Consider the following 14,516-nt stretch of genomic DNA (forward strand, 5'->3'; position numbering starts at 1 on the left):
AAATCCTTACAAATACCTGAAAATTAATTAAATTTATTTAAGATTCTTTCAAACCTGTTAAAATACCCTAGAATATTTAAAATCCTTCGAAACTGTGTGGCTCTTGAAAATTCCTTTGAATTAAAAAAAAACCTTAAAAATATATCCTTTTGAATTTTTAAAAATACCCTACATTTTTTATATCCTCCCAAATACCTTAAAATTATAGAAATCTAATACAAATTTTGTCCAATCTTTTAAAGTACCTTAAAATATGCTAAAATACTTATAATCCTTAGAAACTTGTTAAAAATCATTAAAATTTCTTGGAAATTTTAAAAAATACCCTTAAATCTTCAAAATCCTTTAAAATTATTGAAATTTATTGAAGATTCTTTGGAATCTTTTAAAATACCTTACAATGTTTCTAATTCTTTCAAGTCTTTTAAAATCTCTTAAAACTTTTTTAGGTTCTTGAAAATTCCTTGGAAGTTTTAAAACTACCTTAAAAATATATCGTTTTGAATTTTGAAAAATACCTTATATTTTTTAAATCCTTTTAGATACCATAAATTTATAGAAATCTAATAAAAAGTCCTTCCAATCTTTTAAAGTACCTTAAAATGTTCCTTATCTTTTGAAACTTTTTAAGGTTACTAAAAATTTTTTAGAAGTTTTAAAAAATACCCTAAAATATTTATAATCCTTACGAATACCCTAAAATTACTGAAATCTATTCAAGATTCTTTGAAATCATTTAAAATGTCCTACAATATTTCTAATCCTTTGAAGTCATTTCAAGTCTTTTAAATACTCTTAAAACTTTTTTAAGCTCTTGAAAATTCCTTGGACTTTTTAAAACCACCTTAAAAAAACTTCTTTTAAATATGTTAAGATCCTCTCGAATCCCTTAAAAATTAATAAAATCTATTAAAAATTTCTTTCAAATCTGTTAAAATACCCTAAAACATTTAAAATCCTTGGGAAATATTTTCAAATCCCTTGGAACGTTTTAAAGCTCTTGAAAATTTCTTGAAATATAGAAAAATATTAAAATTCGTATCCCATTTACTCTGCCTTCAGAGTATTTTAGGATGTAAAGACTGAAATTTCGATTAAAATACTTATTGGATACGTACCTTATATATTTCAAGTGCTTTTCCGTGATCGGGCGCAAGTCGAAGAACCTGTTGGAAATGAGAGAAAGCTCTATCGATATTGTCTTGATAGTACAAGCACATGCCACGAACGTAAATTGCATCTGCATTCTGCTTGTCGATGTGTAAAACGTCGCTGGAAAACAAAAAATAATTTGCAAAATTTCAAATCAGTGAGATAAGCTAATTTAATAGGGGTTTTTAAGGCCCTAAAAAATATATATATATAAAAAGAAAGTTACTTTGCAATGTCCTGGGCCTCCTGGTATCTTCCTAAAAATGTTAAACATTCAGCCTTTGTTAGTTTAAATCTTGGGCAGCTTGTGCTCACATCACAACAACGGTCCATGCAATAAACAACCTGAAAATTTAATTAAATTTAAAATTAAAAACCATTTTTTATACACGAAAGTAAAATTAGACTTTTAATTGATTTAAAAAGTAAGTAATTAATTAAAAAGTAAGTAATTAAGTAAAAATTAATTACTTTTCGGTAATCTTTGGCTGCGTAGGCAGCTTCAGCTTCAACGAGAAATCTTCGCAGGTGTTCCAGATCTCTTTTTTCAGCAAGAACTGAAGTTCCAGCGGGGTCGAACTCTTTTAATTTATTTAATGCAGTTTCAGCGTTCACAACATCGCCGAGGATTAAGGAACATTTTACTACTCGAGAATACGCCTGGAAAGCAAAAGATTTTGGAAAACCACTTCCTCAAACAATTTTACAAAATGTGAATTTCGACAATACGTTTTTAATATTCAAAATATAAACAGGCTGACGGTGAATTTTTTTTTTGAATTTTAAACTTTTTAAACTGAAGCTCAAAAAGTGTTTAATTCCTATTTTCTTAAACGCTCAATAGTTTAATTAAAATAAAAATGTTTAAAATAAAAACAAATCTTTCGTCCAGTTCAGTACTCAGCTGAAACTGAAAAGTTCCCCCCTTTCATCTGAATGTTCAAAATACCAAATTTTTATTATTTTTTTTTTGTACAAAAAATACTCAATAAAAATATCAATAATAAAAATGTCAATAATAAAAATTTTTCTTTTCTAATTCAGAAAAATATAAACAATTAATAACCAAAATTGTTTTAACTCGATAAAAGATTCAAAATGAAAAGATTCCTCAACCAGTTTAGGTAAAATAAGAGAAAAAAATTCCTTTTTCCAACTCGAAAAAAATCTCAAAAATAAAAAAAATGTCCCTCTTCCAATTCCGAAAACATTTAAAATCTAAATTTCCCTCTTCCAATACAAAAAAAAAAACATTGAAAATAAAAAGTTCCCACCTTCAACCCAATAAAATTACTAATCAGAAAAATGGCCTATTAAGATTAAAAAATAAATAAATAACCAACATTTTATACCTTCTAATTCCAGGGTGTCTACTCAAGTCATAGAAAAATAATTCCCTGATATTCCAAGTTTTATTTAGGTATAATTTTGAACGAGTTTATTATAAATAATGGTTTTTTTTAGTTTCTAGGGTTTTAATAATTATTATAAGTTATTAGTAAATATTTTAGCAGGATAGATTAATTAAATAATACAAAAAAACATAAATAATTATTGCACTGGTAAAAATAGGTAAAATAATAGGTAAATAATGTGAAAATAATTAATAATAAATAAATAATAGGTCAAGTAATGTGGACACTATATTAAATTCAATTGAAACCGCTTCAAATTACTAAATTTTCAAACTGAACTTTGGATTTTCAAAAAGATAGATGAATTTTCTAGTAACAAGACGATTTAAAAAAAAAACATTAAATCTCAATCAAACTGTTGAATTTTCAACTGAAAAAGATAATTTTTCCAAAAAATAGCTAAATTTTGAACTAAGAAAGATCATTTTTCAACCGAAAAAGAAATAATGAAATTTTCTACCAAAAATGCTTGTTTTAAAAAAAATATATGAATTTTTAACAAAAAATTTAATTTTCAACTAAAGAAAAAACAAAAAAATTTGCAACCAAAAAGATGAATTTTCAACAAGATGATTGAAAAAAATATACATTAATTCTCAATCAAACAGTTGAATTTTCAACTGAAAAAGATCAATTTTTAAACAAATAGCTGAATTTTCAACTAAAAAATTTCTAATTTTCAATCAAAAAGATGAATTTTCAATAAAATAGTTGAATTTTAAACTAAAAAAGATACAGTTTCAAACAAAAATGGAATAGAAGATTCATTTTTACCAAAGCAGATGGATTTGATAGAAAATACATGAATTTTAAATTAAAAAGCTAAATTGTCAAACAACACTTGAATATTTAAATTTTTAGTTAAAAAATTTATTTTTAACTAAAATGATAAGTCTTTAACTAGAATCATTAAATTTCCAATAAAACGATTAATTTTCAACCCAGAAGGTTAATTTTTACCAAAAAGGTCGAAATTTTCAACTATAGATCATTTTTCAACCAAATATTAAATAGTTATATTTACAGTAAAAGAATTAATTTTCAACAAAGAATTGTTTTTTCCGAAGAGTTCAATTTTCAAACAAAAAAGATTCAACTTTAAGCGAAAGCAGTTGCATTTTAAACCAAGTAATTTTAAGATTTAGACTACAGTTGAATTTAAAAAAAAAATAGTTTTCAACAAAATACTTAAATTTTTTACCTACAAAGGTGAATGTTCAATCAAATGGTTGGATTTTCAAAGAAAAATATTAAATTACATCTAAAGGGTTGAATTTTCAACAAAATAGTTGAATTTTTAACCAAATATTGATTTTCCAACCTAAAATGATAAATTATCAACAAAAAAAATGCAATAGTGTGACATTTCAACTAAAAGAGATGACATTTCTAGCAAAACAAATAAGTTTTCTAATCAAAATGACGAATTTTATCAAAAGAAAAAATTATTTTCTAAAAAAAAAAGACGAATTTTAAACAAAATACTTGAATTCTCAAACAACATTTTAAATTTTTTGCTAAAAAGGTAAATTTTCAACCCAAATTTTCAAAAGTTAAACATTCAGTTAAAAAAATGAATTTTTAGTAATAAAAATTTTCTTAACAAAATAGTAAAATTTTAGACAAAAAGAGATGAATTTCCAACTAACATAAATAATCCAAAACAAAAGAAATTATACTTCTTAGAATTTATAAAAAATTGAGACAAAAAATTCCTCCTCTCGAACTCGATACAAAATAAAAATGTCCCTCTGTCAATTCAACAAAAATTAAAAACTAAATTTTCCTCGCCTCAAACTAAATAAAAATGTGAAAAAAGAATCCTCTTCCAATTCGGAAAAAATTAAATACCAATATTTTTTTTCTTTGTTCTAAAATTATAATTCTGAAATTTAAATAATGTTTTAATACATGAATCCTTTTACATTGAATTATTATAAGGTCGTTTAAAATTAATAATTTTTAATAATAATTATTTGTACATGAAAAATCAAAATTCACTTACAAATTAAAAACTTGTCAAATGGAACAACTAAATTGTTGAATTTTGAATATTTTCCATAAACAGTCAAATATTGATGAACATTACCAAAAAAAAAAAAAGATTTTAATTCAAAATTTTTTTATTGAATGGGTTCAAAATGGAATATTTTAGACTGAAACAATATTTGAATAGGATTTAAAACTAAATAAAAGCATTTAATTATGAATATATTAATTGGAAATTGTTTAAAAATTAAAAATATTTTATAATTATAATTTATCAATTTATTGTTAAAATGTCAGTACTCGTATTTATCCAAACAAAATTTAACTCAAACATTTTTAATTTTTAAATGTTCAAGTCTTTAAAACTGCATTTTAAAATTCTTCAGATATATGTTTAAAAAGGAAGACTTAAAATTGAAAATTTTTTTAGTAAAATTTAAAAATTGAAACATTATATCATGTATCTGAAATTTGTGATATTTAAAGTGATTAGATAAGACATTTATTTTAAAAATTAATAAAATTCCCAGTCAAAATGGGCCATCCTGAAAAAAAATCCGACCGTCTTGAAGAATTAAATAATTTATATTTAAAAACTGAATTACCTTGATGAATTTCGGGTCCAATTCGATGCATTTTTGAGCATCTTTTAAGGCGTCTCGATAGAGGCCCAACATCATGTAACATGCTGACCGATTGCCATAATATCTTGCTACGTTGGGGCATAATTCTGAAAAATAAAACAAGATAATTTCTTTTCATTCAAGAATTTTAGATTTGTACTTCTGAATTCTAGAAAACTGTCTTTAAAAGATGATTACTAATATCATATCTGTTCTAAAATATTAAATCTCAGCGTGGCGATTTCAAATTCCAGGTCATTTCCCGATGTTTCCCATTCAACTTTTTCATTTTTCCCGGTTAACTAAAAGTAACGTATTCATATTTTCCGAAAAACGCAAACATTTATTTTCATTCATGACGTTATTTCTAAACATCCTCTAACACGACAGATCAAAAAATTACAAGATAAATTAATTTTGATGCAAACATTTAAATTTTGCACAAAGAAAATACCAATTTTTAACCAAAAATTTAATATTTAAAACTTTTAATTGAAAAAAAAATAATTTTCAACCAAACAAAAACCGGATTTTCAACAAAATATTTATATTTTGATACCAACGTGACGAATTTTCGAATCAAATTATGAATCGTCAACTGGAATAGTTGAACTTTCAAACAAAATGATAAACTTTTAAACAAGAACATTAATTTTCAAATCAAAAGAATAATTTTCTACCAAGAAATAAAATTATTCAACAAGATGCGTGAATTTTTAAGGAAATAGTTTAATTTTTTATCAAAGAAGAGGAATTTTCAACCAAATAGTTTGAAATAAACAAATAATTTTTAACCGAAAATGGAATAGTAACATTATTAGTTTAAAAAAATTGGTTTTAACTGAAATAATTAAATTTTCAAACAAAAATATTAATTCTCTACCATAAAGCCGAAGACAGATGAATTTTCAATGGAGAAGATTAATTTTCATCGAAAAAGACGACCTTTTAAATAAAAAAAGATAATTTTTAAATCGAAAATTGAATATTATAAGTAAAATATACGAATATATGAATTTTCAACTAAAATGATGAGTCCAACTATATTAGTTAAATATTAAAACAAACAGATGAATTTTCAACTAAGACAATGAATCTTCAACTGAAATAGTTGAATTTTCAAATAGAAAAATCGGTTTTTACTAAAAAAGATCAATTCTCAACTGAAACTTAAATAATGAAATTGTTATTAAAAAAAAAAAAATTTTTAAGCAAACGGATGAATTTTCAACTATGGAATTAAACCAGAAAGATGGATTAAATTATTATTTTGACTAAAACGATTAATTTTCAACGAAAAATATTAATTTCCACCAGGAAAGATGAATTTTCAACTAAAAATCTTATTTTTTCAGCCGAAAATTAAGTAATTCAATGTATTAGTAAAAAATATAATGTTGAACCAGAGATGAATTTTTAACTAAAATTATGAAATATTCAACTGGAATAATAGTTACACTTTCACTTTAAAAAAAATCAACCAAAAAACATCCAAAGAAAACACAATTTTTCAAACAAACGCAAGGTGGCTGTTTTAAAGGACGAAATAAATTCCCGGTCATTTCCCAGGGTTGATATAATCTAGAAGTTGTTTTAAATTGGTTTTAAATCTTAAATTATTTTGGAAAAAATGTTTAGAACTTCTAAATAGCTGTCCAAATTAATTGAATTTTTTTTTCTACAATTTTCAAAAAATCTTGCAAATTTTAGAAAATTTCTTTACCATTTGGATCTATAAATAACAATTGAACATTTATTACTTGGAGGCAAACTTTGAGTAATTTTAAGAGACATGTAAAAGTTTTGAAAAGATTCAAACTTAATGTAGAACTTGAAATGATAGCCCAATATAAAACAAAATGTAGATTTTCGCAGATTTTAAACAAAAAAGTTAAGATTCTTTTCGAGAATTGTGAAAGGCTTCAAAAGAATAAAAACATTTTTTTAAGATTCACAGGAAAACTAAAAATAACTTTTTATTATGAAAAAATATTTAAAGAGAATATTTAAAAAGTATTTCAAAAATTTAAACAAAATTTTCAAAAAAGATTCTAGAAGATTTTAGGAAAACTTTCTAAAATTTGCATAATAATTTTTTATCTTTTTAAAATTCCAAAATATCTCTTAAAATTACTCAAATTTTTTCTACGAATTTTCATTTGTAAATTATACATCAAAATTTAAAAACTTCAGTTACAAATTAGGCATTTTTCAAATACAAAAATTAAAATTTTAACGTTCAAAGTTTAAAGGCTCTTCGAAATTTTAACGATTCCAGGCTTTCAATGTCAAACAATTCAGTTGAAGATTCTTTACCTTTAAATATTTGTTTTCAATTTAATTGTCTTAAATAAAAATTCAAATATTGCAAAATATTCAATAATAAATCTTTTTTTTTAATTAAAAATTTTAAATTGACTGGGTACAAAATTGAATATTTTAGACTGAAACAATATTTTTAATTTAATAAAATCCTTTAATTAAGAATATATTATTATCAAGTCATTTTTAAGTTGAAATTAGTTTATAAACTTTCAGTCACACGTTCACATTTGTTTAATGACTAAGACTTTCAAATTGAAACCACTTAAGTTTAAACGTTAAAATCTGAAAATTCTTAAATTTTGAACTGGTTTAAAATCGTTTTGTCAAATCGTTTTTGTTCACTTTTTATTGCTCAAAGTACAGATAAATTAAAAAATATATTGATTTATTAAATAAAAATGTTTTTTATCAAAAATTTTCAAAATCAAAGGCTTGAATTTTTTATTTGTTCAAGTCTTTAAGAAAGCATTTAAAAATTCTTTAAATTAAAAATGTAAGCTTAAAAATAAAAATTTTTAATCCAAAATTTTTAAAGTAAACAAATTTTGAATTACGAATTGCAAGCAAAATAATAGCATAATTGAAAAACATACAAATTCAACTACTTAAAAACGGTTGAAATCAAAGTTGGACAAAATTTTTATTCTACAAATTTGGTAAAACTCCCGGTCGAAAAATAAATTCACTGTCATTTCCCGGTTTTTCCCGGTCTAAAAAAATTCCCGGTTTCCCGGTCCAGCGCCCACCCTGAAACAGCTCATTTTTCAACCAAAGTAATGAATTTTCAAATAAAACGATGAATACTCAACAAAACAAAATTAATTTTTAACAAAGGAGTTTAACTTTCAACCAAGTAATTTTATTTCCAAACTAAAGATGAATTTTCAACTAAAATTATAAATATTTAACTAGGATACTTGCATTGTTAACCGAAAAGAAGAATTTTTAAACAAAAAAATAACTTTCAAAGAAAAATATAATTTTCTACGAAAATAAATCGATTTTTGAACAAAATACGTGAATTTTCAACGAGGTTGTTCAATTTTCAATAAAAAAAAACAAATTCACATCCAAATTGTTGAATTTTGAACGACAAAAGATCAATTTGCAACCAAAAATGGAATAGTTAAATTTGTAGTTAAAGTAATTATTTTTCAACCAAATTTATGAACTTTCAGCTAAAATGATTAATCTTCAACTGAAATAGTTGAATTCATGCCAAAAAGGTGAATTTTCGAGAATAAAAATTAATTTTCTACAAAGAAAAATGAATTTTCCCCAAAGTACATACATTTTCAAACAAATTGCTTAACTTTTAAAAGTAAAATATCAATTTTTAACCAAATAGTTGCGTTTCTAATTATCAACCTAAAACGGAATAGTAACATTTTTATTTAAAAATATTTATTTTTCAACCAAACATATAGTTTTTAAACTAAAATAATGAATCTTTAACTGAAATAGTTGAATTTTCAAACAAAAAAATTGATTTTTACTAAAAAAAATAAATTGTAAATCATAAATTAAATAATTAAATTTTAATTTCAAAAAAATAATGTTTAACGAAACAAATGAATTTTCAACTACAACTATTGAATTTTCAGTTGCGATCAGTTATATTTTCAGTTAAAAAAATTACTTTCAATAAAAAACTAACTTTCAAAAAAATAGTTACATTTTTAAACAAAGTGGTGAAGTTTCAAATAAAATTATGAATTTTCAACTGGAATAATTCAAATTTAAATCAAAAAGATTAATTTTCTATCAAAAAATACAATTTTTAAACAAAATATGTGTATTTTTAACGATATAGTTGAATCTTTAACTAAAAAAATAATATTTTTCAACCGAAAATGCAATAGTAACATTTTTAGCTTACAAAATTAATTTTAAACCAAACATAAGAGTTCTCAACTAAAACAATGAATCTTCAACTGAGTCTTTAACTCAAATAATTCAAGTTTTTACCGAAATGATTAATTTTTCAACCAAAAAGATTAATTTCCACAACAAAAAAAAATGAATTTTTAACTAAAAAAAATAATTTTTCAGCCGAGAATTAAATTATTTAATTTTTAGTCAAAAAATGAATGTTCAGCTAAAGAGATCAATTTTAAACTAAAAATATGAAATATTCAACTGTAATAATAGTTACATTTTTAGTTAAAAATAAAATGAGAAATTTCAACCAAAAAACATCCAAAGAAAAAACAATTATTTAAACAAACAGCACATTTTTCAACCAAAGTAATGAATTTTCAATCTGTTGAACTTCCAAATTGTTGAATTTTGAACTAGAAAAGATCAGTTTTCAACAAAAAAAAACGACTGGTTGAATTACATTCAAAAACGGTGAATTTCAATCATACGGATTAATTTTCTAATAAAAAAAAAAAAGAATAACTTTACACAAAGAACATAAGTTTACAAACAAATTTTTTAACTTTTAAAAGCAAAATATCAATTTTTAACCAAATAGTTGAGTTTCTGTTTTTTTTTAAACTATTTTCAAATACAACTATTGAATTTTCATTTGGAATAAGTTGTATTTTCAGTTAAAAAAATTATTTTGAACAACAAAACAACTAACTTTAAAAAAAAATCTTCATTCATTTTTAACCAAGAAGATTAATTTTTACAAAAAAAAGACGAATTTTCAACGAAAAAAGATAATTTTTCAACCAAAAACTAAATAAATCAATTTTTAGTCAAAAAATTAATGTTCAACCAAAGGAATGAATTTTTAGCTAAAATTACGGAATTTTCAATTTTTGGCAACAAAAATTTCTTTTCATCCAAAGAAACAAAACTTTCAATAAAATCGCTGATTTTCCAATTAAAGTGGTGAATTTTCATTTAGAACGATCAATCTCAAACCCAAACAAATTAATTTCTAACAAAAGAATTTAACTTTCAACCAAATAATTTGATTTCTAACCTAAACGATGAATTTTTAACTAAAATTATAAATATTTAACTAGAATACCGAAAAGAAGAATTTTTAAACAAGAAGATTAACTTTAAAACTATTTTTTTTGTAACAAAATATGCGACCTTTTCAATGAAATAGTTGAATTTTCAACTGAAAAAGACAGTTTTTCAACCAAATTATTTAATTTTTAAGAAGAAAAGACCAATTTGCAACTAAAAATGGAACAATTAAATTTTCAAATAAAATGATGACACATACATTTTCAAACAAATAGTTTAATTTTTAAATGCAAAATATCAATTTTTAACCAAATAGTTGAACTATTAAACAAGCAAATTAATTTTCAAATAAAAAGATTAATTTTCTACCAAAAATACAATTTTTCAACAAAACACATAATTTTTTAATGAAATATTTTAATTTTTAAATAAAGAAGAAAATTTTTAAACCAAATAGTTGAATTTTTAACTAAAAAAATAACAATTTTCAACCGAAAATGGACTAGCTACCTTTTTAGTTAAAAAAATTAATTTTAAACCAAATATAAAACTTTTGAACTAAAACAATGGATCTTCAACTGAAATAATTGAATTTTCGCCCAAAAAAGTTAATTTGTACTAAAAAACATAAATTGTAAACCATAAGTTAAATAATTAAATTTTATGTTCAATAAATCAAAGTTTAACGAAACAGATCAATATTCAACTAAAACTATTAAATTTTAAATTGGAATTAGTTATATTATCAGCTAAAAAAATTACTTTTCATAAAAAAAAAAAACTAACTTTAAAAAAAATAGTTACATTTTTAAACAAAGTGATGAGTTTACATTTGAAATTGTAAATGTTTAACTGGAATAGCTAAATTTTAAACCAAGATTTTTTTCAACATAAATGATAAATATTTAAGTGGGATACTTGAATTTATAATCAGAAAGAAGAATTTTTAAACAGGAAAATTAGATTTTAAAAATAAATATAAATTTCTACAAAAAAATCGTTTTTTTAACCAACGTTGTGGATTTCATCGAAATAGTAGAATTTTTAATTAAAAAAGACAAATTCTCATCCAAATTGTTAAAATTTGAACTAGAAAACTTTCAATTTTCCAGTAAAATTGGAAAATTTAAATTTTCAGCTAAAGAAATTAATTTTCAACCAAACTGATGAATTTTGAGAAACAAAGAATAAATTTCCACAAAAAAGGCGCCATTTTTCAAAAAGTGCATCAATTTTGAAACAGATTAATTTCTAAATAAAAAATATCAATTGTCAACCAAATAGGTGAATTTCCACAGGTTAAATTTTCTGTTAAAAACAAAAACGGATTTTCAGCAAAACAGTTTTATATTTTTTACTGGAATAGTTAAATTAACAGTTGAGACAATTTATTTTCAACAAAGCAGTTACACTTTTCAACCAGAGATTAATTTTAAATTAAAATGATGAAACTTCAACCAAATAATTTTAAACAATAGATTGTAAACTTTTAATCAAGTGGTTTAATTTCTAATTAAAAAAATAAATTCCCAACGAACAATAAAACCGAATTTTTTATTATAAAATTTAGGAATATATATTTTTTTACTTTCGAATTATAACTTTCAAATTGTGAAAAATTCTGACTGGAAACAGGGATTTTTTAAATTCCTTTCTTCTAAAGCCCGATTATAATTCTTTTTAAAAATTTCCGTTTCATGTTAAAAATTCCCTTCCCAATTAAATAAAACGTGATAATTCCATTTTTTTTATTGAGAAAATGGTTGTTTTTGTTTGTTTGCAATTCATCAGCTCGATTATCAAACATAAGTAAGCGAAAATAATCTCACAGAGGAAAAATTTGCAAAAAAAATGTTCCTTTTAATGCAAAATAATAAACATTCAACAATAAGTCATGATTTAGTTATAGGAAACTGAGATAATCTGAAAAAATCGGTGTAGATAATGTAAAAATGACTTTTCTAAATCGACCAAAATTATTAAAATAATCAAAACCTAATATTAAATCTAGGTGGAATTGTCACTTTTTTCATTTTCTGCTCACTAATACTTACCGATGGCTTCACTGTAGCCTACCAAAGCTTTTTTATAATCCTTCGTTACGTAAAATTTATTAGCCTCTTCCTTTTTCAATTCAGCCAATCTAAAACAAAGGAAGTATTCCATATTTTAATCGAATTTATCATACGGAAAGTTTTCAGGACATGGAATAGTTTGAAAAAGAACATTATTTTTAATAAAATTGTTTTTTAACTAGAAGGAATTAAATAGACAATTACATAAGGATATAAAAAATTAATAGTTAACTGATCAGGCGTAACGAAAATACAATTCAAAATAGAGAAAAAGAACGAAAATAAAAACCGACTTACGAAATATTAAAGGTCTGATCGACTGTTGATAGCATCATAATTATAATGCGAATACTCAAAATGTAAATTAAATCATCGTCTTAAGGAATTCAAGCCTCGCGTATTCTTCTTTTACCAGCAATTAACTAAATGGAAATCTCAAATTAATTATAAAAACGCCCCAAAATTCGATTTTTTAACATTCAATTGCCTTATTTTACTCAATAAATATTAGCATTAAATATTTTTAACTACTGGGCATTACTCCTTTTTTAAATAAAAGTATGTATACAGAGGGAAAAACTGTTTACATTCATAATTTGTGCATTAAATGAAAATTTCGAATATTCAGGTTAGTTGAGGTTACCATTAAAAAATTTTATTTCATGCATAAATTACTAAATTAAACAATTTTTCCCTCTTCATACTCACATCTATTTAAAAAAATAGTACCGCTTGGTATCTAAAATATATTTCATTCTAGAATTTATTTAGTACAATAGGGTAATTGAATTTGGACAATTTTGACTATCAAAAGTGACTTTTGATCAGTGCGAAGTTCTTCATCACGACAAATTAATATTTTACACATTTTTAATGTTCTCAAAAAGAAGACTTTTAACATGAAAAAGTTCCATTAATTCAGAATCGAAGGAGGTCATGTTTCACAATAATTCGAAAAAAAAATTCTTTTTTGACATGATAACCTTAAAAGTATTCTGAAAAAAATGTCAAACAAAAAAAACATAATTTTCGACCGAAAAGAAAATAGTGGAATTTTCAAACATAAAAAATTCAATTTTAGCCAAAAACAGTTACATTTTTAACCAAACAAAATTTTCAACAAAATAATTCAATCTTCAAAAAAATTTAATTTTTAGTCAATCAGTTGAATTTAAAAAAAAATAGTTATCAACTAAACAGTTGAATTTTCAAGCAAAAGGCACAACTTTTGAATAAAATAATTAAAGTTTTAGAAAAATAATTGAATTGTCAAAAACATAATTAATTTTTCAACAAAATAGTTGATTTTTCAACCAAATAGTTGAATGCTCAACATACAAATAAGAATGTTCAAATACAACATTTAATTTGCAACCAAATTTTGGAATTTTCAAATAAAAAAGAGCGATTTTCAATGAAAAATGGAATAGTTGATATTTCAAACAAAAAAATAAAGAATAAGAGGACGAATTTTCAACCAAGAAAGATTTTTCAGTCAAGAAAAAAAATGTCAAACAAATTGTTGAATTTTGAAGCCAAATAGATGAATTCCCAACCAAAATATGAAATTATTAAGTAAAAAAGACGAATTTGCTACAAATCAGTTGAATTTTCAAACATAAAATATGGATTTTCAATTAAAAAAAGTTATTTTCAAACAAATACAATCAACTTTAGCAAATTAGATCAATTTTCAACAAAAGATCTAATATTTTAATTAAAAAAAAAAAAAAAAAAAAAAAAAAAAAAAAAAAAAAAAAAAAAAAAAAAAAAAAAACAGTTGAGTTTAAAGAAAAAAGACAAATTTTAAGCAAAATGGTTAAATCTACAAACGAAACAAATAAATTTCTAACCAAACAGTTGCATTTTTAAATAAAAAAAATAAAAGAATAAAACCAAAAGAGATTATTTTTCAAACCAAAAGGACGAAGTTTTCACTAAGACAGATTTAAAAAAAAAAGACAGAAAGAAAATTTCAATCAAATTTTTGAATTAAAAAAAAATCA

At 22.8% G+C, this 14,516-nt stretch overlaps 1 protein-coding gene across 1 annotated transcript in view; it reads right to left on the minus strand.

The window, feature by feature from the left end:
* Positions 1-14,516, minus strand: part of LOC117174668 (dnaJ homolog subfamily C member 7) — a 32,475-nt gene that overhangs the window by 14,713 nt on the left and 3,246 nt on the right. Inside the window, exons 2-6 of the mRNA XM_033363960.1 lie at positions 12,490-12,578; positions 5,162-5,286; positions 1,624-1,812; positions 1,379-1,497; positions 1,119-1,272 (exon numbers count right to left, since the gene is read on the minus strand). Of these exons, the coding sequence (XP_033219851.1) occupies positions 1,119-1,272; positions 1,379-1,497; positions 1,624-1,812; positions 5,162-5,286; positions 12,490-12,578 (676 nt within the window). The remainder of the gene's footprint in view (positions 1-1,118; positions 1,273-1,378; positions 1,498-1,623; positions 1,813-5,161; positions 5,287-12,489; positions 12,579-14,516) is intronic.

Source organism: Belonocnema kinseyi, chromosome 6 (genome assembly GCF_010883055.1).
Source record: "Belonocnema kinseyi isolate 2016_QV_RU_SX_M_011 chromosome 6, B_treatae_v1, whole genome shotgun sequence".
Lineage (NCBI taxonomy): Eukaryota > Metazoa > Arthropoda > Insecta > Hymenoptera > Cynipidae > Belonocnema > Belonocnema kinseyi.